The sequence below is a fragment of the Rhineura floridana genome, chromosome 14 (assembly GCF_030035675.1).
Source record: "Rhineura floridana isolate rRhiFlo1 chromosome 14, rRhiFlo1.hap2, whole genome shotgun sequence".
Taxonomy (NCBI): domain Eukaryota; kingdom Metazoa; phylum Chordata; class Lepidosauria; order Squamata; family Rhineuridae; genus Rhineura; species Rhineura floridana.
The window spans coordinates 2,377,094-2,404,336 of record NC_084493.1 but is presented as its reverse complement, the minus strand read 5'-3'; the positions used below and the strand labels follow the sequence as shown (position 1 = coordinate 2,404,336).

General features: G+C 44.3%; 1 protein-coding gene across 6 annotated transcripts in view; it reads left to right on the top strand.

Moving 5' to 3' along the window:
• MAP2K5 (mitogen-activated protein kinase kinase 5) overlaps positions 1-27,243 on the top strand; it is a 142,777-nt gene that overhangs the window by 91,854 nt on the left and 23,680 nt on the right. For 3 of the 6 annotated variants that reach the window (XM_061595526.1, XM_061595525.1, XM_061595527.1), the window contains 4 exons: positions 6,576-6,602; positions 6,930-6,962; positions 17,163-17,224; positions 21,703-21,748. In XM_061595526.1, the coding sequence (XP_061451510.1) occupies positions 6,576-6,602; positions 6,930-6,962; positions 17,163-17,224; positions 21,703-21,748 (168 nt within the window). The remainder of the gene's footprint in view (positions 1-6,575; positions 6,603-6,929; positions 6,963-17,162; positions 17,225-21,702; positions 21,749-27,243) is intronic. The other 3 variants (XM_061595530.1, XM_061595528.1, XM_061595529.1) reach the window with 1 other exon arrangement.

Here is a 27,243-nt window from a genome sequence, read left to right as displayed (position 1 = left end):
ATTTAATGGAGAAAATGAATAAAGTTACATTGATGTTGGATCAAGACACCAGTGATATTGCAGCCTATCGGTCTCAGCAGCAGCAGAAGGAAGTAACTGAGGGTCCTAAGACAGACCTTGAGTTAGTGCTAAGTAACTGGCCCAGCTACCTTGATGCAAAATTTATGAAATAACAATGTAATAATACCTCAGCCCTCTATCCAAGCTGAGCAAATACTGTGCTGTGTGTATTTGGGTCTGTCTCCTCCTGTTGAAAGGATTACATGAGTGTCAAGCTGAAACCAACTCCATCCCGCCAAAAAGGACAACAGCAAAAGACAGGAGAACCTGAAGGAGAATTTATGGATCAAATGCTCTGTCCAACATGTTCCAACAAATGTCTTCTTCAAGGGCAACAATTACAAGCTGTCCTATTTCAAAAGGTGCTTCAGAGTTATAGTTCATGCCGCATGTTTCTCCAAAGCACCTTTGGAAATGGGAGACCTGTAATTGTCCCCCCTCAAGAAAACATTTGTCTCCTTCAAAACCCAGTTTCTGAGGTTCCCGTCTCTCTTGGCTGTTACTGTAAAGTGGCCGTGTTATCAATAAACTAGGGACTCTATGTATGTCGCCCCCCCCCCGGTGCTTAGTGGCAGAAATAAAACTGTGTATGAGGGTTATTTTCCCTGGTTTTTCTGTACAATTACACAGTATTTTGCAGTCTTCTTCCATGACCAGCAACTGAGCTTGTTCATGGAAATAGGTCAGCTTACACTTTTCCCATGGGGAAGCAGTTACCTCCTTCTTGTGGTGTCTGATCCATCTTTCTTGGTAGTGGTACATCTTCCATGGCAGCAGTATGCATAGGCAAACACCTCTAGATCAAGAGTCACCAGGGCACTCCTCTCAGATGCCAGTGTGTCAGCAGTACTTCCTATGACACCTGCAAAAGGTCCCAGTAAATAACCCCTCAGAAATCCACAATGTGTGAGATACTGTGTGCTGTTCCTGCTCAGTTTCTATTTGCACTAGCTTGGCTTCTCCTGCATTGGAAACATCCCTTGAACGTGCCCACATTTCATTGGATGCCAAGTCTGGATATCCTCCCTTCTGTTCTGAAGGGAGGAGAGGTGCAAAGGCCTTTTCTTTGTGATCGAGTGTGGCTGTAGTTGATTGGGGGCGTGCCTGTACCATTTTGTGGTCCTGTCTCTTCTCTGCTATTTTAAATGTAGCAGACATTTTATGTTGTGTTACACCCTCACAGCAGCCATTTTGTTACGTTGTGCCTCCACTGCAGCCATTCTGTGACTGGCACCCATGGCATCCTCTCAGAATTCCACATGTGCACTCTGACCCAAAAAGGTTGGTGACCCCTGCTGTACAAGACCTTACAGTGGCGAGTCAGGGTCACTTTGCCCTATGAAGGTTGTTTTCTTTGTTCCTCTTGGTGAGCCAGGCCCTAGGAAGGAACTATGGGTCATCTAATCCATACTTCGGAATTTCCTCCCTGAAATATTAGACAGGCATGTCATCTATTTTATCTTTTCAACACCTATTGAAATCATTCCTCTTACAACAAGCCTTTTAAATACCTTTCCCAGTGCAATTCTCTGTTGGCATTGTTTTAAAGATGTTTTTATTGTTTATTGTTTTGCCACTTGTTTGCTGCCTTGGGCTCCTTTGAGAGGAAGGGTGGGATATAAATTTAATAATAATAATAATCTCATATCCCAAGAAAGGATATCTGTAGCAGAAGGTATCTGCACATCCTTCTGAAAACCTCCACAGCAGAGGATTTCACAGCTGTGCTGAGTGGCTCCTTGCAGTGCTGAGGCTCAGCTATACATAGCTCCATTTGGCCGGGCTCATCCAGGATTGAACGAGACCTGCCGCTCCCTAAGTGAGAATCATGCTCTAGACCTCTGTGTGCATACGTAAACACACACACGCACATGCACATTGAAGGTTTACAAGTAATAGGCACATTGGGGGATTTTTCGCATGCTTGAGTAGTAATAATGTTACCTGCGGTGCTGTCATGTAGCATGAGAAGGGCGTCAGCTGTCAATGTTTAGAAATGGCTCCTCCAACTATGGGCAGCAAGTCTTGCCAATGTTCCTTGGTACAGCTTGGCTAGCAAATGCCTAGTGTGGTGCTGTCCTCTAACGTCCCCTGAGTCACTCACGGCATTTGGATGGAACGCAGGTCAAATATTTCAAGGGCTGTGATGTTTATTCTATATCTCATCCTTCTTCGCATGCAGAGTTTGTGTGAATCTGGAACCTCTTCATTTGCTGTGCAAGCAAGACAACAAAGAGACTTGTGGCACCTTAAAGACTAATAAATGTATTGTTATTGGATTGAGGGATGAGATAGATGATTTCTTTGTGTCTCCTTCAAGTTGGAATATGCAAGCAAGAAACCTCTACTGGTCGGGCTAGTTTCCTTTGTTAAGCTAGCCTGTGAGATAATGGATTTACAAGTCAATCTGCATATCCAAAGGGTGCTTTTGGGATTCTTTCAGGTGAGGGGGCTTCCTCCCCTCATCCTAGAGCCAAGGAGAGGCTTGTGTTTTTAGTTTCGTCTTAGGGGTGAAGCTGGAAAGACGCACAGAGAGACCTGCTTTCTGCACCATGGCTTGGGGTGCCTCCTACAAGCCTGATGGAGAAGCAAGATCTATTGGACTGTGAATGCTGTGAACCCCTCCATCTTGACCTCAGGTTGGAATGTGTGTCAATAAAAACCATATTTCCTAAAAGACACCACAGTCTCCGCCGACCTTCTTTCCTAGGAAATGAAACTCTGGGTAAGCACAAGGACCCCTGGAAGTCTCTCACCGCTCAGAGATTAGGGTGGCTCACAACAGTATTATGACTTAAGGCTTTGTGGGCTCAAGCCCACTTTGTCAGATATGTGAAATGAAACCTTAGCCAGGGGGGAATAATCCAAGGAGGCTGAATAGCAATGAGATGCAAAAACTACAGTCCATAATAATGAGTCCACGGATGCTTGTGCCGTAATAAATGTGTTTGTTTGTTTTTCTGCTGCAAAAGACTAACAGGACTGCCCCTTCGGAACATTTGTACAATAGAGGTTTTTGAAAGATTTTAGCCAGCTCTTCTTTACAACTTCTGGCCGCAATTCTTTGTCCACCTTTTCCTTCTTTGTTTCCTGAGAGTAGAATCCCATAACTCTGTTTTGCCCATCTAGTTAGTCAGTAGACTCAAACTGAACCCAGTCTGTCTCGAGTTCATAGTGCTGCAGGAGGACCCATCAGCTGTAGTTCCCTTTCATTTTCTCCCCCCCCCCCGCCCCTGCATCATCTCATCTCGTGCAACAGGGGGATTTTGCCCTGCATCAAGGAATGCTGCCCCATTAGAGACAGGAAGAAAATCCTCCTTCATAAACCCAATTAGCTGTCATTTTACTGGTAAATATTCAATACGGGTTGTCGGCCAGATATTTTGCCCCCTGTAATGTAAACAGCATATTGTGTTACGCAGGATCATAATAGCTCCAAATTGTGCGTAGCTGAAAATAAATATAGATACAGCATGCTGCACTTGGCTGCTTGTATGGCTTCCTCTGCCTCCATCCAGCCACCCCACGATATCGGCTGTACCATGCCTATGTCATGTGTCTGATCAGAGTGGCATGAACGCACCTTGTCCTCTCTAGAGTGGAGTGTCTGGTTCTTTGAAGGCAAGGTTTAGCCAGATGGGGAAGTTGACTGTACCAGATTGCAAACTCACAGAAGGTGTTGTTGCTGCTGTTGCTCAGAAGTGAGACAGTGTGTGTGGGGGTCTCTTTCCCCAGTGACGTCCGCCAAGCTCCAAATGCCCCCATTCCGTAAAGTGCAGCCCCCCAGTAGGATCTCGCATGCACTTACGCACCACCCATTCCACTGCAGGGGGATGCATATTATTCATTTACCATTTCATAAAAGCATATCAAGGCAGTATACAACATACAGAATCATAATAAAATCAGTGCAAGCACCATTAAAAACATCAATGAATCTTGGTTGGTTAAAAAGAGAGATTCTTACTGTGAAGGCCTGTCTAAACAATACTGTTTTCAGAAGACATCTAAAAGAAGGCAGGGATGGTTCCTACCCAGCCACTTTTAGTAGGGAGTTCCATGGGCAGGGCCTGCCACACTAGAGGCTCGGTCCCTAGTGAACACCAGCTGAACCTCAAGAGTATGAGGAAACACCAGAAGTGCCCCACCAGAGGATCTCTGTGATTGAGGTGGAGCATAAGGAATCTGATGGTCCTTAAGATACTTTGGGACCAAGTTGTTTAGGACTTTTTAAATTGACAGAAGTACCTCAAACCTGGCTTGGTAGCAAATCGGCAACCAGTGCTCCTCTCTTAGCAGAAGACTAACATGTGGCCAGTAGCCAGCCCTTGTGAACAGTCTGACTGCTACATTCCTCACTAGTTGTAGCTTCCAGACCAGATGCAACGGCAGCCCCAAATAAAGCACATTTTGGATATACTAGTAACTTTATGCCCTACCCTGCTATAATAGTGTAGTATAGTGGTTAGATTAAGACTGGGGAGACCCAGGTTCAAATCCCCAGTCGGCCATAAAGCTCACTGGGTGGCCTTGGGCCAGCCACTGCTCTACCTAACCTACCTCACAGAGTTGTTGTAGAGATAAAACGGGGAAAGGGAAAACTATGAACAGCACCTTGAGTTCCTTGGAGGAAGCAGGATATAAATGTAAAATTGTTTCTTGACCTTCAACCTCTTCTGTTAAATGAAATCTTTCATTGCTACTGTGAAATATATTTCATGCCAGTATTGCCCTAGAGACATAGAAGTGATTCTATGATACCCCAAAAGAGAGTTTGCATTTGGCTTAACAAGGCATTTGGAGTTGGGGGGTGGGTGCAGAGAACTGATATTTTAATCTTATGGATGTTTAGGGAAGATTTATTTTTATGTGTATGATGCACAGGTGATACTTCTTTAACAGGCCATATTTATAGGTGATGTCCCAGATATATGTATTTTATTTTTATAGTTTAGAATTTCAAATGTAATAACCCTGGGCTTATGTCTTAGAAATCTTAGTGACTGCGCAGTGTTTCTTTGTATATTTTCGGAGGGGGAGGGTTCACCATCACCAAACAGAATGATGAGTCTGTTCCATTTTCCTTTGCTGAAGATCACCATAGAAATAAAAAGTGCAACAGAACCCTGATAACGGAAAAAACGGAAGCCAATTCCATCTCTCTCTTTATGTTTCAGTTGGTGGCTTTTGTTGAGCATTTGTGTTCGTCACCTTTTACTACCTGTATAGAGCAGGGATAGGCAACCTGCGACTCTCCAGATGTTGCTGGACTACAACTTCCAGTATCCCTGACCTTTGGCCATGCTGGCTGGGGCTGATGGGAGTTGGAGTCGAGCAACATCTGGAGGGCCACAGGTTCCCCATCTCTGATTTAGAGGATAATGCCTCTGGCTAGCTAGGGAGAAAAGAGAGAGGTTTCAAAGCCAATGAGAGAAGTACAGGCATTCATCATCCCTGGCACTACTCAGCTGAGAATACTGAATGGAAAGGGCAGGCCAAGTTAACTGTGAGTGAACCCAAGAAGTTTTAGGCAAAGAAGCATACTGCAGAATTGGAAGGGACGTGTGCTGATATGTGCGAAGAGCATTGTTGAAGTATGGTTCTGGAAAATTACAGTTAACTCTCTAGTGGCAGAACTGAAAGGGAGTTAGTTTTGTCACCCAGCTGGAAGGGATGAGGCCACAAGTGTGGCCCCACCTATACAGTTGGCATCCTTAGTTTAAATGTAAAGAGCAGCTCATTACAGTGGCTCTTGGGCTACTTTTGACAATATGTGGATGGCCCATTTGCTGCAGTCCCTGAGAGGCCAATGGGACTACATCAAATTAAGTTTGTGGATTTGCAGTCTTGGAAGGGCAGGCCAGCTGGTGGTCTTAAACCACAATCATACCAAAAAGTTGGTGTTCAGAAAGTAGCTGTGGGAGTTTGGGGGGCATAGAAGGAATTCTAAAAAGTGGAGCATGAACTGGTGTTCTCCAAGCACAGGCAGATAGTTCAGACACATAATTAAAGTTTCCTTAAAAAAAAAAAAAAAAGAGGGGGGAGAGATTGTGAGCAGACATTGGCAGTAATCCAAAATTCTAATTTCTGACTATGATTTAATTTCAATTTTAAATAAATCGGTTTTTAATTTAAAAAGAGTGAGCTTCATAACATTAGCAATGATTGCAACATTAAGCGCAGTGCTCACAATCTAGCAATATAAAACATTATTTATATCTGAATCGTAAACAGCCTTTTGAAATGGATTATGGTTTTTCTCCCTATTCTAATACAACCTGGAGGGTACTAAAAAGTGTTGTGTGAAATTAACATTCTGCTGACTTTCGCCTATAAATGAGAAGCGAGCTATTAACATTTGTGTATTTTCATTATGTAAATTGTGTTAACACATGCCCACAAATTGCCACCAGCGATACAATAATTTTCTCTCAGTGATCATAATGTGTCCAAGTGAGTCATTTTGATTATGACATGCTAATTACATATTGCCTCCCTTTTTTTTCTCTTTTCAGATTCAGAAAAACCAGGGATCTTTAATGGTAAGCTTTATGAGTTCGGGAAAAAAATTCACTTTTCTTTTTCCTGATGGCTGCTTCCTTTGCATGCTTGAATGCCTTGTTTTAAACTTAGCAAATTGCATTTTGTGGAAAATGTAAACCTTTAACTGCCTGTATTAGATTAGGTACCATTAGAAATAATAGGACATCCTGAGCCGCAATGTTTTTATAAGAGTTTGCTGCTGTTGATTAATCTTGCTATATTTTATTGCATTAATGATTTTTTCTTTCCACTCCACTGTAAAGATATTGCATATAGCCTAATACTTCTCTTCCTCTTTCTCCCTCTCCCCCCCCTTTCCATCACAGCCTCTCCAGTTACTCCAGTGCATTGTTGATGAGGTGAGTCGCCGTCTTATGTGCTTTCACTCCTAAAGTCATTCCTAATGGACTGGAAAGCTTATATTTTGTTTCCTAATGAAGCACAATGGCCCAACGTCCTCAACTGCGATACAAGTTGCCTTGTGCAGCTCTGAGCTGTCAAGCGCTGTCTGGCCTTGTCCTGCTTTGTGCTGTTTTCTGACTCTTCCTCTTGAATCCTTGGAAAAAGGAGACCGTTTCCAGTAAAGTTCCTTTTCTCTCTCTCTCTCTCTGTTTTGGATAACAGAGACCCCCAAACCCTCATGTTAATTGATCACCTCTCCACCTTGCCAGATGTGGTAATGCTAAGAAATGGAAGCTGCTGTCGTTTTGCCTTTAAATGAGGCCAGCTTTCGTGCAGCTCTAGGTGTGCAAAAGGGACCCTGTTAAAAGGGGTCAGAGTTGAATTGTAAGCAAGAGCTGTTTTGAATGCTGTGTCTCTTTTCAGTTTTGCCAAAGGGAGAAAAACCAAAACAGTAGGAGCCCTGTTCATATCTCTGTTGTCTACCTGAATTAATTTAGTCCTGATCCAGTGATTTCTTAAGAGGAGCAGAAGCTCTGGTGCTTAAATGAAGCTCACTAACTACAAGGCCTGCTCCATGTATTTCAGCAGAAGAAGGGCTGTCCAGCATGGGCTGTCCTTGGCATGCCATGGGTGGACTCTAGCCATTGCATTTAGTTGAGAATCGTGTCCGTGCAAGAGCTTTTTGCTCACCTTGGAGCACACATGGGCCTGTGGGTCAGGGCACGATGCATCCTTTCCCTCCCTCATCCCCTAGTGCAGTCCATGGGAACAGTCTTCCTGTTTATCTGGATTTCCATTTATCCCAGTTTCTGCTTGCCAGACCATTCAGCTGTGGAAGGTCATGATGTTCATTGCGTTTTCTTATTCAAATGTTCCTGCCATTTTTAATCTGTACATGCACCAGATTTTCTCTCTGTCCCCCCCCCAAAACAAACCCTGTATGTCAAAGTACCATCTTTCTAAAAAACAAAACAAAAAAGCAAAAAACAGGCTGCATTTTTATCCCAACCATTGGTGGTTCATTTTAGTCTCTGTGCATATTTTTTCAACCTGGATTTGATTGCGTGTGTGTTTCGATTTTTAATATAGACATCGGCGGCGCCAGCAACATTTATGTGCTTGCTCTGCTGATGGCCATTTCTGTTGGAGAGCTGACTTCTCATAATCACTGTCACCAGAGTTCCTCTTTCAAAGCCAACTATAGTATACTTATATTCTGCTGTTGGTACAGATTCACTTTAGAATGCAGCATTATAAGTGATGGAATTGCCCTACAGCTGTTGAAATTCAGTCCTATGCCTAGGACGCAGGGCAGATCTAGTGGGCCTTAGCATGGGGTGATATTCCATGTGCTTAGCTGCTGAAATTGATTCCCAGAACATTTTTTGGTTATGAACTACACTTACCAGAACAAGTTCTAATGAAACAGTCTTGAGTCTGGAATTGATGCAACAGAATGAGAGACCTGGGAGGGAAGGAATTAGGGTGCATGTGGAAGGGGATGATTTCTGACAATCCTGGGTGGGAGCAAACAACACCATTGTTCAAAATGGAGCAAGTTCATGTATATGTGCATATGTTTGCATGCATATCATATGCACATAGACTGATTTCTTGAAACACAATTCTTTTACACGTGATGTAAAGTATAGGTGCATTTGTGAACTAACTTCCTTTTGACTGAAGTGATATGTAAGTTCTTACTTTGGTCTTTGATCCATAATGGCCCATTCACATATGCATGCTACAACTTGGTGTTACAGTCATCAAATTATGACCATGTGTGTGAACTGACATGCATGTTGCATAGGTGTAATGTGGTGCGTAGCCGTAATAACTCCTCCACACATGGCTTTCTGTGCGCTGGAAATCATACCCTTGGACAGGTCTGAAAGCCCATCATGTCCAAACCGTTGGTTGAGAGGGCTCTTACAGGACAAATAGGCCCATTCTGTAAGGGTGTTTGCCAGGAAAAGTGTGGAAAAATTGCATGCCTTGTAGGAGTGAGGTGCACATGTTGGAGAAAATGTTACTACTGATTAATATTTGTTTATGCAATGTTGGGGGGTGAGGAATCTGTGACCCTCCCTGGTAGTGTGATCTCCAGCTCCCAATAGCCTTAGCAGCCAGTGTGGCCAATGGTCAGGGATGATGGGAGTCATAGTCTAACAACATGTAGAGGTCCCCCACAGGCCCCCCATCCCTGGTGTAGTGCCGTAAGCCCCTTGGTGCTGTGCAGATTATGTCTGTGCAGTGTCAGGTTTCCAGCACACCTATCCAGACAAGTGGACACTCATATGGCCTTTCTTGCGTTAGATTTTTATGTACTCCTCTTGACTCTGGGTTGTATCCAATGTTAGTCATACTCAGAGGAGACCCACTGAAATGAATGGACATGATTAACTTAAATTCATTAATTTCAAAGGGTCTTCACAGTGTAGTTGAATACAGGTCCTCCAAAATTAATCTTAACAAATGCCCTGCTCGTGTTTTAAGCTTCCCCACATCCCCCCTCCAGCCAGGAGGACTATAATTGTTTTTTGGGGGGGGCGTTGAGAGAGAGAGAAGTTCTAAGGAAGGAGTGCCACCTGCTTTGGATCTACATTCTGTGCAGAATAGTGCAATGAAAGCCATGCTGGTTTCTAGACTCCCTGCCTTCCACTGGAGTTGATTTCCATTCCTCCTCAGGTCCTGGTGGGTGCCCTACAGCTTCCCATCGTACACTGGCGTAATAACAGCCTGGTTTTGTTTTCTCTCGTTGCTTGCTTCCTTCTATTCCTACTCCCCTCCCTTGGCTCTATTTAAGATGTAGCCCTGTTGGGGGAGAATAATAGTCCCCACTTATTGTGCTAATGTGTGTGTCTCTTTCTAAATAAGGACCTCATGAGAGAAGGTCTGTTTGCTTTCCAGTATGGTGCAGCTGCTGTTGTTTTCAATGCGTTCATGAAAATGCGAGTGTTCGCTATTAGAAGTGTTTAGTGTTCTAAGACTGATGATCTCGGGCCAAATGCTCCCCTCTGTGGCAACTTCATGAGAGCGAATAAGGGCTGGCAAGGTCCTAAAACTCACTGGGGGGGGGGAGTCACTCCCCTCCCTTTCAGTCTGCAGCTGTTTTTGCATGGCAAGTTTCTTCCTGAACCCACAGATAGTGACATACTTTCCCCAACTTAGGCTGCAGTGTTCTTTACTGCACTAAAGTTATGGACATTTGGAGGCTCTCCAAGACTGGTGGGCCGGTGGTGGGGAGGTGTTACGGGTGGAAATTGGGCATTTGTGTAAAAGCCCATCCATCCATCTATTATCAGACCTGTTGTGTAGGAAGCTAGCCTTTCCCTACATCTGGAGGCTTCCAGGTTGGTGAAGGCTGCCTGATCAAAACCACGAGCCAAGCTCTTCTGTGTTGCTGTCTGCTGGTTCAGGATCTGGCCCTTGAGGAGGGAAGGTACACATCTTGGTAGTCTTGGACTTGATGCAGAAAGGCTGTGTAGCTTTGAAGGTTCCTTCCGGCAGGCATTTCAGGTGGTTTTGCAAATGATAAAAACGGATATGCTGAAGATGGAAACAAGGATAGCAACAAAACAGGTTTCAAGATCACTGCCTAATACTCTAGATCAATTAAACTGGAATAGCAATAACCCCCTGGCTTGTTTCTGACTATCACATTTAGAATGATCACTTTGACATTTCAACAATTGCATTAACTTTTTAAGAAATAAAAGTGAGGAGCGGGAGGATGTAATGCTGGGTACAGCATGTGCTTTCATCTCTTGGCTGTTAAATGTAGGTGTACAGAGGAGAGTCAAGTGTCAGAATGTATCTATCCATCATTGCTTCCGCTTTGGCCCAAATGTTTTCTGCTGTTCTCTTTACTGGAGCCAGAAATTGTGACCTTACCCATGTGTGTGATTCAGAGGCTAGATGGGAACAAGGTAAAACTACAGGTAGGAATAGCTGAATAATTACCTTTAGACCAACCTGAGAAACAAACTTTCCCAAGAGGCCAAACTCATTTAATGGTTCCTAAAAACTCAATCTTGCGGGTGTCAACGGTCATGCTTGATTATTTGCGGCAGTGTTTTATGAAAAAGCAGTAAGACTGCATGGGGGCATTTACGGAAGGGTGAAAGCGAACAATAAATGGGCTTCGTTCTTTGAGGGGAGTCCCTCTGGTGGATTCGGGCACCAATGGTGTTTCATGCTGCGGTGCCTTTTGCTATTTAAAACTACGAGAGAAGGGAGACGGACAGAAATGGTGCTCCATGTTTTCTGCAGCGAGAACGGCACAATGGCAAAACCCAGATTCTTTTGTTATAGGGAAAGCAGCAGCAGCAGTCGCTCGTAACAGACTAGCCTGGTCAAATTACTTCCGAACTGTGTTCCAGCTTCTAAGGAGCTGCAATGTTCCTTGGAAGCTTATTGGGGGGCAGGGAAGTTCAGTAATGGTGCAGAAACATGCTCATCTTCCCCCTACAATGTGCAGTGTGGGTGTTCTCCCAGGGCATGTGCATGATTTGCACAGTGCAAGAGGTGAGTGCCAGCAGACCAGTTCAGTACCTGACAGGAATGGAGTGTTTTTAAAAAAAATCTATCCCATTTTTCTTTCCCGAGGAGCACAGAAATTGGCTTACAGCTTAGAAATAGGCAATCAGTACAATATTGAAACATGCAGGATCCCATAGCAGACAAGCTGATACAAAAAGGACATTTTGAAACCTACCAGAGCAGCTGCTTTTCAAGCCACAAGCACAGGAGAAGCCAGTCCACAGAAACCTGTGATGGCAAACCCTCACCTCGTGTCGGTGGCGTGCGTACAGCTCTCCTGGTGTATCCACCTCCCAGTGGATGCATGGAGCTTCTTCTGTAGCAGTTCTCTGTGCATGGCACCGCTTGGTGTACTAGAAGCCAAGGGCGCTATTTTGTGTGGGATTCAATGGCATACTGGCAAGTTCCGGTTGCACAATTAAAGTTTGGGTGCTCCTGTACCACAAACCAATTCCCCTCACCCTGGAAAATTGGAGCTTTTGCGATGAGGAACGTGACAAGGAAAATGCACTGGAAAGAAACGTCGTATAATCTCCCTGCAAACAAATGAATGACTGTTCAATAAATAGCTGATGTCATCTGGCTTCCTTGCAAATTTGTGCAACAAAACAAGGCAAATGCTCAATAAACAGGTTGTCTGGAAGCAACCCATATTTTTCCGCAGTCCCCATCCTACAAGTCTTAACAATCTGCTACGGCTAGAAATTGGGAACAGGCTTCACAGGTTGCTTGTTAGCAACTACTTTTACTTGAGGACTGCTTAGAGGAGAAGGGTGGACCAGGGCCCTGCCCATCCCCGTGTTTTCAAGAAGTTTTCAATCTTCTTGTGATTGTAATTTGTTTTAATTGTTTTTAGTATTAAATTTTAAATTGTTGTAACACGCCCTGGGACCTGCTGGTGCAGGGCAGGTAGTACATTTCATAACCACAACAAGAAAATGGTCTACCAGCATGTGTCTTTGCAACAATCACCATTCTTTCCCCCATACACACACATTTCTTGCCTCTAGGGAAGGTCTTCAGGGGCCCCCAGTTGTTAATCCATAGGATAGTCCTTTGACGGTGTTCAGTGGTATTCCTTACTTGTTTCTCAATATGAGCCTAGAAACCAGTTTGCAGCATGAAATACTGGGTGGTGGCACATCCTGAAATATCTGTTCTGCCATCATTTCAAGCCTGCACCTTCCTAAGACATTTTAACGATTTGTATATTTTATGCTGGCGGGGGTGGCAGTGGGAAGCAGGCAGGGGATGCAGAGAACTTGCTCAACAGCTGTGTGTTTGTGTGTGATCAAAGGTGTTAAGGGAAAAGATCAAAGGATTCTGGGGAATAACTGTTGGATCACAGCACAACCAACCAACTCCCCCCCCCCGCTTTCTCTCTCTGGGCACCTTTGAAGGTGTGGCTCAGACCTTTAAGGGCTCTCAGACATCCCTCCTCAGGCAGGGAGGCTGCCTAGAGCTCACTGCTAATGAGCAAACAAACCCACCACGCAGTTTTCATGCTTGGTGGTGTTTTAGATTTCTTTAACCACGGTTTGGCTTTTTAAAAATTGTACTTCTGTAGGGCATGGGGGGGGGGGTTCTCCCAAGCATGCTGATACTTTCCTCTTGTGCTTGGGCATTGTCATTTTGGCTGCATAAACATTGACACCCGCCTATGAAGTTGGGAAATGGAGAGAATGAATTTTTAAAAATCCCACAGTCCATGGATATAGAGAACTTGCTGGTCAAGTGTGTGTTTGTGTGATCAAAGGGATTATGGAAAGGATCAGAGGATTCTGAGGGATCACCCTTGGATTGGCACTCAATGCTTCAGTGTTGCAGAGGCTTCTCTGAAAATGGAAATGGCCTCCCTTCAAGTCGATCCTGACTTATGGCTGCCCTATGAATAGGGTGTTCAGGGTAAGCCGAATTCAGAGGGGGTTTCCCATTGCCTCCCTCTGAGGCTAGTCCTCCCCAGCTGGCAAGGGCCTGCTCAGCTTGCCACAGCTGCACAAGCCAGCCCCTTCCTTGTCCACAACTGCCAGCTGGGGGGCAACTGGGCTCCTTGGGACTCTGCAGCTTGCCCACGGCTGCACAGGTGGCAGGGCACGTAACCCCTGAGCCACTCACTGTGGGGGTGATCTCTAGCTGGCCCTTGACACCCAGGAGACACGAGTGGGGATTTGAACTCACAGACTCAGGACTCCCAGCCAGGCTCTCCTCCCCACTGGGCTATACCAGCTTTTTTAGAGGTTTCTCTAGTGTCCCTAAAAATACTGCCACTCTGAGCAACTTCAGAGAAATGCTAATTCCACTAACTTTGGTCAAATGGTTCAGCTCTGCACCTGGAGGGCTGTCACTTCCACAAATTAAATACTAGGGAATGGGTTTAAAGTTCAGTCGCCTCCCTCCCCCTGCCTTGCTCAGATTTTCTGCTGCTTTGCGTGTTATGCTTGAGCACCTTGCTGACGAGTGCTAGTAGCAAAATCCCAAGTGAGGGGCCTGTTTGGGGTTTACCACATATTAAACATTCTGAACTTGTCCTTTTGCTCGTAGATTGGGCATAATTAATAATTAAACAGCTTCTGTTGTAATGGGTTGACCTTCCTGAACTGTTCATTATTCACAAGGCAAAGGCATCACTCAAAACATCCTCCCCCCCCCCTCAAATTGCTCTTCTCTGTATTCAAAACTGTAGATATACAAAGCAGTTGGGTTGGTTCTCTTTCTCTCTTTCTTTCCCCCTCTTTCAGTGTTTTTAGAAGCTAGAACTGGGCTGCCTTTGTTCAACCCCTAGGCATCAGGGCTAGTAGTCATGGAGGGTGCAGCTGATTTGAGTAGTGGAATTTTTCCTTCCTTTATTTTTAATCACCACTTTTGTAACTCTTCACTTCTGCCAAGGAGTGTGAGTGGAGAGATCCTGAGTTCATAATAATAATAATAATTTAATTTGTGGGTCGCCTATCTGGCCAATGGCCACTCTAGGCGACGTACAATTTAACAACAATACATTACATCATAATAAAATACATCATAAAATACAATATAACAATAAAACAATAAAACAGTTCCAGTACAGAGTAGTAGGCTATTCGTCATAAAAATTTAACCCTCCCCGTGAGTGCCAAAGGCCTGTCTGAAGAGCCAGGTCTTCAAAGCTTGGTGGAATACATTCAGGGAAGGGGCATGTCGAAGGTCATACGGGAGGGAGTTCCAGAGAGTGGGGGCCGCCACTGAAAATGCCCTCTCTCTTGTCCCCGCCAACCTAGCTGTTTTAGTTGGCGGGATTGAGAGAAGGTCCTGTGTGGCTGATCTTGTTGGGCGGCATGGTTGGTGGCGCTGGAGGTGCTCCATCAGATAAACTGGGCCGAGACCGTATAGGGATTTAAAGGTTAATACCAACACCTTGAATTGGGCCCTTCAATGGGTTCAAACCTTGCTTCAGTCTCAAACTCATTGGGTTAGCCAAGGCAGTCTTGTCTCCTCCTTGGAAGTGTGTCTACGACATTGGGTATGGGGAGGCCAAAGGCTCTGCAGCTAGCGAAAGCAACTCTCCCAGGCTGGTGAGTTAGCCTGACCTGGTAAGCTTACCTTTTACAGGCATGTCACCTGACCCTCTTATTGGTGCAAACAGGCTTCCTTTCTTGGTGCAGGTGGCCTCTTTGCAGTTCCCTCCTTTGGCCAGAACCGGGTGGTGGTGTACAATCAGCAACCCTAGCTGATACTGCTCCTACCCTAGCCCCCAGTCCAAGACTTGCACCCTGACAGTCCCCCTCCATCCACACACTCCCCCACACCCACCTGCAATATGAGAATGGTGATATGGGTCTACCTGACAGGGCTGTTGCCAGGATTACTGACAGAAAGTATGTGATTTGCACATTTGACCTGCACTATAACTGCTTGGTATCCTTGCTGAATATGTGGCATCTGTACATGCTGCTTGTGTGAAGGCTGCTTCTCTTGGTGTTGTAAGTAAGCGAGATGAGATGAGAATGGTAGCCATACCCTTTGTGACTCATTCAGTTTCCAGGTTCAAAGTAATCCTCCCCACATGGCAGAATCCTCAAAATGTGTGTCAGAGGCAACCCTTGGAATACCGTCGCCTTTTGCTCTTCAGTTACTTTTGATTTAATTGTATTTTGCTGCAATTTCCGATTGTTTGAATTGAAAACAAAGCCTTAATAAGAGTTCTAGTTAATTTTCTGTCTTGTAATTACCACTCTCATTTTTCTGATAATTGGCCGTCGCAATTATATGTATATTTACTAATCACGTCAGCAGCTCAGTGGTCGCATCTCCCTGCCGCCATTGATAATGACATGCGCACATATCTTGTGGAGGTGGCTTTTATCATCATCATCATCATCTCCTCTCCTTTTTTTTAATCCCCCCCTTCCCTCGCCACATCAAAGCTATTTCCCTCGCAACCCTCCGTAATGAACCCCACACATGCATTTGACACAGTTGTGTGCGAGAGAAATTGTTTGGCTCCCACCAAATGCTGCACGCTCTGAGTTTCTTGCCTGCAGCACTGGAAGGTTGTATGTGATGATATATGACTCTTGCAAATGGCCAAAGCACTCCAAAGCACGGCGAGATTAAAATAAGTCATTCCTTTGTTAATTTAAATAGGTGCATGCATCATACTTTGCAAAGCACTCAGGGACGGGGTGGGGGGAAGTGGGGGGGCAGGGGAAACAGTGGCAAAAGCTGCCGAAAGGTATTTTTAATAGCAAATGAGAATAGATGAGAACGGAGTCATTTGCAGCTGACTCCTGTTTTATGTGGTTCTCTTGTTCCAACTGTAGGTCTAATGAGATGACTGTTAAAGTACTCCGCAGTGCAATTTCATTACATCCTGAGCTGTTACACTATAAACACTGGCAAGTCTCTCTGTCATTCGTGCAGGGGGTGGGGGGAGAAGAGACATGGCAGAATCTCTCCTCAATTTGTAAATCCCTATTTTGCTGATGAAATATTCCTCTTTGAAATAACACGGATGTTTCTTGCATTTTTAAAATGTATTTAGTCGCTTTGAATTTTGGTGAATTTCTTGCTGTTAATTGACTCATCTTGCAATTTGCTATTTTTTAATTATTATTATTTTAGTTCAACATATGCCCCCCTGGCCTTTCCTGCCTAACTCTTAACAAGATTTGGGATTGCTAAGTGTAAATAAATAGCAACTATGATGCAGGAAGCAAAGGTCAACACAAGAATAATTTCCCAGTTCTTTGTTAATTACAAGACCATTTGGGTGTTACTTAAATAATCATTAATTTCTCATTTACACTTTCCCTACCTTCGTTTCTGCCCCGTGGCTATCATTGTCCCTTTTTTACCTCCTCTTGGTCTTCTACATATTTTTACCCATTGTGTAACACTCATTATTTTTAAACGTGAAATTTCTAACAAATTCCCAATTCTTCACCCTCTCTTCCCCCCACGCACACCCCAAGTCTGGTTTTTGAAATCAAGATCAACACCTGCTTGTCTTCCATCTGAAATCTACTATATAATTAACAAATTGGACTTTCACTTTCTGGTGATGTTGTTGCTGTTGTTGTCTCCCTCCCCTCTCTCCCTCATCCCCCCCCCCATCCTGCCCAATCCAAACTCAATTGCAGGAATCTCCTGTCCTTCCGGTTGGGGAGTTTTCAGAGCCCTTTGTACACTTCATCACTCAATGGTAAGCTTCGTTTGCAAATGTGCCGTGCCCTCAATGTAAATGATACATGCCATTAACTCCACAGTACCACAGGACCTTATGGCTTTCACTGCATCCTTCCAGAGACGCCAGGGACTTGGCAGGCCTTGGGCAGCTGGGCCAGCAAAGCTGAGCAAACTGTTTAAATTATGTAAACGTTATTTACACAAAGGGTCATAAAAGCACTTCAGAGGGACAATTTTTACCCCCGCTCCTGTTTTAATAAACGGTTGGGGATCTGGGTGTATTTTCAAGGAATTGGGGTGGGTCGGTGCGTTTTAAATCACTTGAAAAAGAAGGATGGCAGATAATCATATTTATAACTCTATTATTCAGGCATTCTCATATTCCTTTTTAGATGGGGTAAACAATGCACTTGATTAATCTGTGGGCTTTTCATTTAGAAGTGATTTTATGGAATTCTTCTTTGAAAAGGGGGCTCTCATTGGTAAGGGCTGTATTTTAAACCACACCGTAGGGCATGTTTTGTTTCTTCCAAACAAACTGCCTTGTTGAGTGCAAGGCCACTTAAATTAACTGGGGGATTTTTTTTTAAAAAGGAATCTAGTTTTAAAAAGGAGTCTCCTGAGCACCAAAAGGTTAAAGATCTAAGTAGAACCTATTACAATGAAGACGTGTTAATGTCTCATTTATACAAAAAGCTAATAAGCCGGGGATAAAAGAATGAGAGAGAGATTTAGCTTGGTCTAGATGTTGTGGATCTGGTGAAGAACAATTCCTCTTTTTTATGTCAAAATGAACTTTCTGGACAAAATCTCTCAATGGATATAATTTAACAAAGTGAAACACACACAGTTTTCAGACAAACTGAGGATCTCATTTCTTTTATGAGAGGGGTTGGATTGAAACGTGCTTTCTTGAAGAAGCTAGAAAAGGAGACGCCTGCTCCACATCAAACAGAATTGGGCCAACTATTTGCTGTTTTGATAGGAATCTGTGTGTGAAAATATACGGATCGCAACTGATTCTCAGAAAATACCCTTAGGGTCCTTGCTTCTAATGCCCCCTTTTTTTAGAAGTAAAAAGTTTGATTGACGTCAATAGAATTTGCTTCCAAAGAACTGGCCAGGGATCAGCTCCTAACAAGGAGAGGCATTTGGATAAACTCAAGATTATGTAAACTTGAAATAATGTGAGAGAACCTTCCCTAGAATGTCCCAAAGGGGTGTGTTTTGACAGAAGAATTAACAGTGTTACTTTACAGTTAATTGAAATAATAAATACAAGGTTTATGCTTATTATAAGACTGATCCCGTTTGGGGTAGATTAGGTTTTTATGCTGCAGCCATAATTGTTGGTGATCTATCCTGCTTGTGCTAACTGAAGTGCAGGGGGCTGTACCTTTCTGTCTCTTCCCAGAGATTAATCTGAAAGGATATCATTTTTTTATTTTTTAATTGAGGCAGGAGGAGAGCTAACCTCTATAGAAATGTCCACAGATGTCATGCTGAAGCATAAATGATGGGAGATAATAGTCCTTGTTCTCCCATGAGATCCAGCTACTTTGGAATGTCAGATTAAGAGTGTTGCCAAGGCGGCTTTGAATGGCTTGTAAGAATGCAAACTTCCATGGTTATTAGTTACAAGGGGAGCGATCCACCAGGTTTTTCTGCTGCTGTTTCTGTTCTCCTTTAAGTTCAGTGGGACTTGTGCAGAAGACATACATGGGTCACTCTGAAACAGACAGAGAATACACAGCAGAGAGGCCTGGTGTATTGTGTGCAATGGCAACTTGTGCCATTAAAATTGCCCAGGAAAAAAACAGGTAGGGCTGCCCAGTTCACATACTACACTCTGCCGCTTCTATTAGGAACACAGGAAGTTGCCTTAGGAAGCTGTCAGGCCATTGGTCCATGTAGCTCAGTATTATCAACACTAACTGGCAGCGGCTCTTCTTTTTCCCTGCGGTTTCTGGCAGGGGTCCCAGCCCTACCTGAAGATACCAGGGATTGAACCTGGGCCCTTCTGCATGCAAAACAGATGCTCTGCCACTCAGTTACAGCCACTGTGTGCCTCTTAGAAGAGTGGTCTGCTTGCATAACTGGTGTAGTGCAGGGGTTGAGAGTGTGAGCCGCAAGACAGGTGAGCTCCCAGTTCAAATCTCATTGCAGACGCAGATTTACCTACTGGCCTTAGGACACTATTCTCTTAGCCTTCCACCTCAGTAAGGGGATATTAATCCTGGCCTTAGCAGAGAGTTGCTGTCTGAGTTGCTGAAGAAATATGTGTGAATTGTTGTTTAAAAGTTTGTTATATGTAAAAGCTTATTGTGGTAAGTACTGGAAGAGGCAGAACTTGGTTGCCATAACTTCCTTGATCGGGGTAAGGGGGTAATGAATAACAGAGGATGCTGCAGCTGGATTCCCTGTGAGGTTCCAGTTCACACATTGTACAGCTCCTGCAAGAAGAGCTGCCATAAAGGGGAGGGGGCAGTCATGTGTGAACCTTTCCTTCATCTGCTGATGTAAAGGTGCATTTTACACATTACACAGGAGCAAACCTGACTTGGTCAGTCATGGCCCCTGAGTGAGTAAACTTGCATGACACATGTAAGTCTCTTTCACATATCACATGTGTATATTTAAGAGTTAACACCTAAAATGTAATGTGTGAAGTGGCCCAAAACCAAGTGCATTGAGAAATGGAATATGACTGGTTGCTCTAGCCCAGCCTTTCCCAACCAGTGGGCCACGAGGTGTTGTTGGACCACAATTCCCATCTTTCCTGACCATTGGCAATGCTGGCGGAGGCTGATGGGAGTTGTGGCCCAACAACACCTGGGGGCCCACTAGTTGGGAAAGGCTGCTCTAGCCCAAGGCTCACCAAAGTGGTGCACATAGGCACATATGTGCCTGGAGATGCCTTCCCTGGCGCCACAGGATCCCCTCTGCTCACTGTTGAAAGAAGCATTCTGTTGTAGCCAGTTGCATAGGCTGCAGTCTGGGCTTGGTTGTTCTGTGAGGTTACTGCATTGTGGCAGAAGCATTTGAGTTAAAGAAAAGTAGTGACATTTCAAACACCCTTTGGGGCCATTCTTCAAGTTTCAAGTTTCTGAGGTGGGGGTTCTTTATTTTTCTTAACTGTTGGTCAACCATAGAGGCTGGAGGGGCTGGGAATAGGAGGCACTGTGTTACGGTGGTTCCGTTCCTATCTCTCCAGCAGATACCAACGAGTAGCGTTAGGGGAGGAGGTTTCAGACCCTTGGCCCCTCAACTGTGGCGTGCCACAGGGCTCTATCCTCTCCCCCATGCTATTTAACATTTATGTGAAACTGCTGGGGGCCATCATCAGGAGTTTTGGGCTGCAGTGTCACCAATATGCGGATGACACGCAGCTCTATCTCTCATTCAAATCCTCACCAGAGTTGGCTGTGGAGACCTTGTCCAATTGCCTGGAGTCCGTAAGTGGATGGATGGGAGAGAACAGGCTGAAGCTGAACCCCGACAAGGCCGAGGTGTTACTAGTGGAGGATAAGAGAAGGCTGGGAAATTTTGACCTGGTACTTAATGGGGTGAAATTACCCCTAAAAGACCAGGTCCGCAGCCTAGGGGTCATTTTGGACTCCCAGCTGTCTATGGAGGCTCAGGTTTCTGCAGTGAGCCGGGCAGCTTGGTACCAACTTCGTCTGGTACAAAGGCTGCGTCCCTACCTTCCTTTACACCTGCTCCCATGAGTGATACATGCCCTGGTCTCCTCTCAATTAGACTATTGTAATGCGCTCTACGTGGGGTTACCCCTGAAGACGGTCCGGAAATTACAACTGGTACAGAATGTGGCGGCACGCTTAATAAAGCAGAGCCGTCACCGAGATCATGTTACCCCAGTATTGATGGAGTTACACTGGCTGCCAGTTGTGTACCGGGCCTCATTCAAGGTGTTGGTACTAACCTTTAAAACCCTATACGGTTCCGGCCCAGTCTATCTGAAGGAACACCTCCAATATCACCAAATATGCCGCCAAACAAGATCAGCCTCACAAGACCTTCTCTCGGTCCCACCGGTGAAAACAGCTAGACTGGTGCAGACCAGAGAGAGGGCCTTTTCGATCGTGGCCCCCACCCTCTGGAACTTGCTTCCTTTTGACCTTCGTCACGCCTCCTCCCTGATGGCTTTTCGCCAAGCTTTAAAGACCTGGCTGTTCAGGCAGGCCTATGGGATTTCTGGGGTGGGTTAGGTCTTTATATTGTATTACTGAAGGATGGTTAGATGAATTGCTGTTAATATTGTAATTTGTTGTATGTATATGTTTTTACATTGTATTTATATTGTGTACGTCGCCCAGAGTGTCCGCTTAGGCAGACAGATGGGCGACTAATTAAATAAAATTTTATTATTATTATTATTAACAAAAGAACTTTAATGTTCTAAGCTAATTAGGTAAAAGGCTAGTCCTTTTTAACACAGTCTGTTTGCTGTCTTGTTGGCTTTTTGTTGCACAGTATGAGAAAGCACCCAAAGGAACGTCCAGCCCCTGAGGAATTAATGGTGAGTAAATCTTCCATCTTCTCATTGAGGCTCAAACAACAAAAGTTTTACTGATTTGTTACATGCAGATGTTTGGTGGGGTGGGGGTTCTCCATAAGTTAACTGACATTAAATGAAAATTTTGCTTCCAGCTCTGTCAATCAGCAGACGATGGTGAAACATGCATAAACGTATCTCTTAGTTTCACTATCATGACAGCAGGTAAAGGCCACATTTCACGAAAAGGTTTCTTGGTCAAAGCAAGAGACTTTCTGTGTTAGAAATTACTCAGATTTCTTCCTTAATTTAATTTATTGAACTATTTCAGTAAATTAAAATAGTTTTAAAAGAATGATTTCTTTTAAAACTTTTTTCTTTACTAAATGTTCCATCAATTTCCATGACCTTTGTATCAGCATTTATGGCATACATCGGCACTAGTCTATGTTCCTATTGTAAAACTGATTTGGGGACATCTGTGTGACTTTTTCATATAAGATGAGATGTTCTGCCTCACCAAGATGCAGAACATCTCATCTCATGCAAAAAAAAAAAAGTCTTTTATTTTTAGCATCCTTTATTTTGCATACAGGTTAACATTTACCAGTGCACAAAGAAAAATAAGCAACAAAGCTCATTAACCTAAAAAAACCTTTTTTTAGGTTGCCCTTTGTTTCTGTCCGTACTAACAGTGTATAATAATGAAATATTTATCTTTTCTTTTTTTAAACAAAATATCTTCAGTGTGCATTTACCCATAGCTCACCTTTGTATTTTATCAGCCAAGGTTCTTTTCACTTTTCCAGTGGAAATCTGTAGCAGGAAAGTGAGATGGGTTACATGTCCCCCACCAAAATGAAAGAACATTTGTCAGAGAGACAAAGAATTGAACACCACCAGGTGGGAGCTTCAGCCTGTGCTCTTCAAACAGCTGTGCACCCTCCCACTTTTAAACCTAAAAGGATGATACAAAGCAGATTTCAAGCAGGAGGGTGGAGTGAGGAGTGTGTGTGTTGTTGAAAGGGGAAAAGTCTAAAATGCCACTGCTCTAGTCCAAGCCCTAGAGATGCCACCTCCCTCCTCAACTCTTCTGTGTGTGCATCACGTTTGTCAGATATTTGACCATATATCTAAATTTGGATGTGAGTAATTTCTGCTGATGTTGAAGAGAGCTCTTAGGCAATTGTTGAATTACCTTAGTGAGGTGGAACTTGGTATTTTTCTCCACACCGTCCATATTCTGTCTCTGGGTAGTGATGGTTGAGGCTGCCTTAATTTGCCTCTCTCTTTTTTTTATTAACTTTTGATGGTTGGAAGGTTCCTGCACTTAGTCACATCTGAGAGAACTTGGAACAGGTTCTAGAGATGGAGATGCATTTACCTTACGCGTTGTTATTCTATGGCTGGGTAGCTTGACTATTAAACCAGCAGAATGGGGTTTCATAAAACCTGTATCTCTTTGTAAATGCATGTTTTTCGTGATGCAATAGGCCTGCCACTTATAAATAAAACATCTGCAGATCACACTTCCAACCCTCAGTATATATGTGTGTGTTCAGAAGCTATAACACCACTCCAGGGTGTAAAGTCATAAAGACGGAGGCCAAGGGGTGAGTGCCTATAGGAAAAGCAACGTAGAGTTATATATCTTTCCAACTACCTGCCCTGAAGTGCCTGATTCTATTCATAGGACAGTATCTTCCCCCACCCTTTAATAATTAAAAAAGAAAGCCTGACGGCTTCAAAAAAGAGACTTGTTTTTTTAAAGATTTAATGCTTTCTCCTACATTGCTTTCCCTTCACTGAAAATGGGCTTCTAAAGCCTGGCTGGTCATTCAGTACTGGAAGGAGTCCTTGGCTATGCAGAAAAATCTAGCTGTACTTGTGCAGACATGGATCCAAAAGGGCAGGGGACATTACATGTGGAGGGACCCAAATGGCTCTTGCACCGTTTCATTAATTTCAGTGGGACTTGTACAGAAGTTCCTGGCAGATTGTGCCCCAGATTTGTTTTGTTTCTTTCTCAGATTTTTCCTGGCTTGGCCCAACATTCTTGCTTCTACTCCTGAAGTGAGGTGGCACAGGCCTATCATTTTATGTTGCCTATTCATGCCACCTTTCCCCAGCTAAGCAAATGCACATGCGTTGATATGTTTGGTAAGCAGAGCTATTTGAACACAGCAGCAAAGCAACCCTTGGTTACATATAAAAAATAAATCTGTGGAAACCCATCTGCAGGACACACATTGTGCTGGGTTGTCAGGTTCCTAGAAGCTGTGTGTTTGTGGGACGGAAGTGGTATAAGCAGCTTGAGGATCAGATCTGAGGAAACCCAGGCCCAGGACATACGGGCTGCCATACTGGGCCAGGTCAAGACCCATTTTGCTTCTAACTATGACCAGCCACATGTTTCTGGATGTTCACATGTAGGGCGTGGTGGTGGCAGCGTGTTGCCAGAAATGGCAAGTGGGGAGGGGGGCGTTGCACTCAGGTCCTGCTTGCAGGCCTCCCATGGGCATCTGGCTGCCCACTGTGAGAACAGAATTATAGACTAAGTGGGCCACTGGTCTGATCCAGCAGGGCTGTTCCTATGTTCTCAGTGTTGTTTATCCCCAGCTTCTGGTGTCTTGTGGTCTGTTTCATGGACATTCCTTTTAGCTGTCATGGCTAATAGCTGTTAACCTCTCCTCCTGCATAAATTTCTCTCTGAGCCTTTCTGAAAGCCATCTAAGTTAGTAGCCGTCACCACATATTCTGACAATTCATTCTGCAGCATTGAATTTTCCAGAAAAGAGATAGTGAGTGATCTAACCACCAAAGCAAAAGGTGGGCAAGACTTTTGAAAGCTTCCTGGATAAGAGAGGCTCTCAACCTGGTGCCAGTTTTGCCGGCTTGGGCCAATGGGAGTTGTCGTCCAAAGCATCTGGAGGGCACCCGCTTGGTGAAAATTGTTGTAGGTCATTTGTAAGTCATTCATAAGCAGTGAAGGGAAGGAGGTGGAGGAGGAATAAAGACGGATGTGTGCTGCTCTCTAGATATTAGCCATTGCAGGCATTGGGACTGTACAGGCAATTTAGCATAATTAAAGGGTGGCAGCAAAAAGTTGAGCTCCAGTCTTTTCCCACAATGATTACTAAATTATTAAATGCATTTCAAAAAGCCAGGTTTTTAAGTGTTTATAATCTCATATCCCAACATCCCTTCCTGATGTAGCTCCCATTGAAGTTAGGGGCATCCGTTCCACCAGGACGTGGCCTCGGGCATCATCTTCCAGGAGGTTTTCCTGCAGATCCCCATTTTAAAATGAATTGAAATACAAGAGAAGAGTAGCAGAGAGATGAGCTGGTGGTACAGAGTGCGTTTGTTCTCTCTCTCTCTCTCTCTCTCTCTCTCTGTGTGTGTGTGTGTGTGTGTGCGTGCGTGCGCGCGCGTGCGTGCGTGTGCGTGTGTGTGTGCGTGCGTGCGTGTGTGTGTGTGCGTGTGTGTGTGCGTGTTTGAACCCAACAGATCAGAGGGGGCTTTTTGAGAGTGTTAATGTAAGCTCCACGTAAATACAAAGCAAAATAACCTGAAAATTGGGGAGATCCTCCACCTTGAGCCAAGTGCCTGAAAAAATGTAATTAGTAACTGTGTCTGCCATTTGACAGCGGCATTAGCCCACGTTTAGACACGCAAAAGCCTATTCTATGTATTTTTCATTTTACCCTATTAGCATCCTGTCCTTCTTCCAGGATAGGGGCATGTTGTCCCATTCTGTCCTCACAAGAGCCCTGCAGATTTGTTTTTATATTGACAATGTCTGACTAGCCCAAGGTCACCCAGTGAGCGTCATGCCCAAATGGACATTCAAGGCCAAGTCTCCCTGTTCTAAGTCACTCACTGTCCATGTTACCACACTGCTTAGTCATTTTGCCAGATGAAGAGTTCAATGAAACTTGAAAGCTTGTGTCATTCTTTACAAAGTTTGCATCATTTTTGAGTTATTATTTGAGCAAATGAAAAAGATCCATCTTTTCAGTCATTCTACAGGCTTATAAATAGGCAATGGTTTTGGTTTCTTTAAAGCACTTTTTCTGCTTCGGTATCATGAAGGAATCTGCAGGTTCTCAGAAAAACATGACAAGGATTGTTTATCTCAATGCACCTCTATCTGAAATCTAAACCAGGCTCTGGCCTGGTAGGAGATTTGCTTTTATCTGATGAGAGGTGTGTTCTCCAGGTGTGGCTGAATGCTATGGGAACCCACGTGGCACACAAGGTTATGCATTTGTGCACTCCAACCTGGACACTGTCGATCTCAGCCTCAGTGGCACCGTTTTCTCGAAGCTTTCAATTCCTAAGCTCTATTTAATGGAATCTATGCATAGTAAGTAACCAGGTCAGAGAAAGGCAGCCTTCCCCTGTTTGAGATCAATCGCTGGCTAATACTTTATCTAGGTCACTTTATTATCTCATGGCAATGCCGTTCCCATTCGCCTCCTCCTTTTGTAAGACACACTTCAGCTGTGGGGAAAGTGCGTTATCGCATACATATTAAAAACATATACCCATTCTATCTGTATGTAAATGTGCGAGACACAGCTGGATATTGCCAAGGAGTTTGATTTACTAATGGTTATTATCTGTTCTTGCTGTTCAGTGGCAGAGAGTGTTTCAGCAAGCATGCTAACATGGAAATTGTCTCCCAGTAGCACCGGCCTGCTTTTGAGAATTGTTTAAAAAGATGGCCCCATTTCTGGGGCTTTTGCACGGCTGTGTGATTTTTTTTTTAAGACGCTGTTGTGGTCCCTTGGTGAGTTTCCTAGTGAAGCATGTGCTATTGCTAGGAAGTTAAGCGCAAACCAGAGCGTTTCTTAAGGCCATCCCTCATCTGAAGCATTCTCTGCTCTAGGGCAGGAGGTGAAGGAAAAAAAGGTCCTTCAGCTAAGCCCATAGCAGACTCACTACTCTGTCCACACCAAAGATGACCAGACCTTCTGGGCCCTTTTGGCACTTCGGCTCTCCTTGTCTCACTCCAAGTCTCTCTCATAAACGAGGCTTCTTTTCCAGCTGGAGGTTTCCCCTTCTCCCGCCACTCCTACCAAGCAGTTCAGGAAGAATGGGGGATGTGAAGGACTTCCTGCCTGCCAGATTGTGCCCCAGAAAAGCCCAGCCCAGCTGGCAAGAATTCACCCTTCCATTGCAGTATAAGAAGCAAAGTGAGCCAGGTGGGCATCTAAGTGGGAAGCCTTGGTGTATGAGATGATAAATGCCGTGCCAACTTTTTATGACCGCTGATTTGTCATGCAAAAGTTGCCATTTTGGACTTGGATGTGAAAGGATTCATGCACACAACCCCTGCATTCCGTTCTTTCATACATTTCCGCACGCACACACACACACCTGTGGTAAGCCTTTTTTCTCTGAATTGGCTGCTGCTTCAGTGTCCTTTTTTAAATTTGAAAGGGCTTCTGCACTGCATGATCCTAGCCAGTCAGGGATCACATAGTCATAATGTCATGGTGCCATTATGGCCA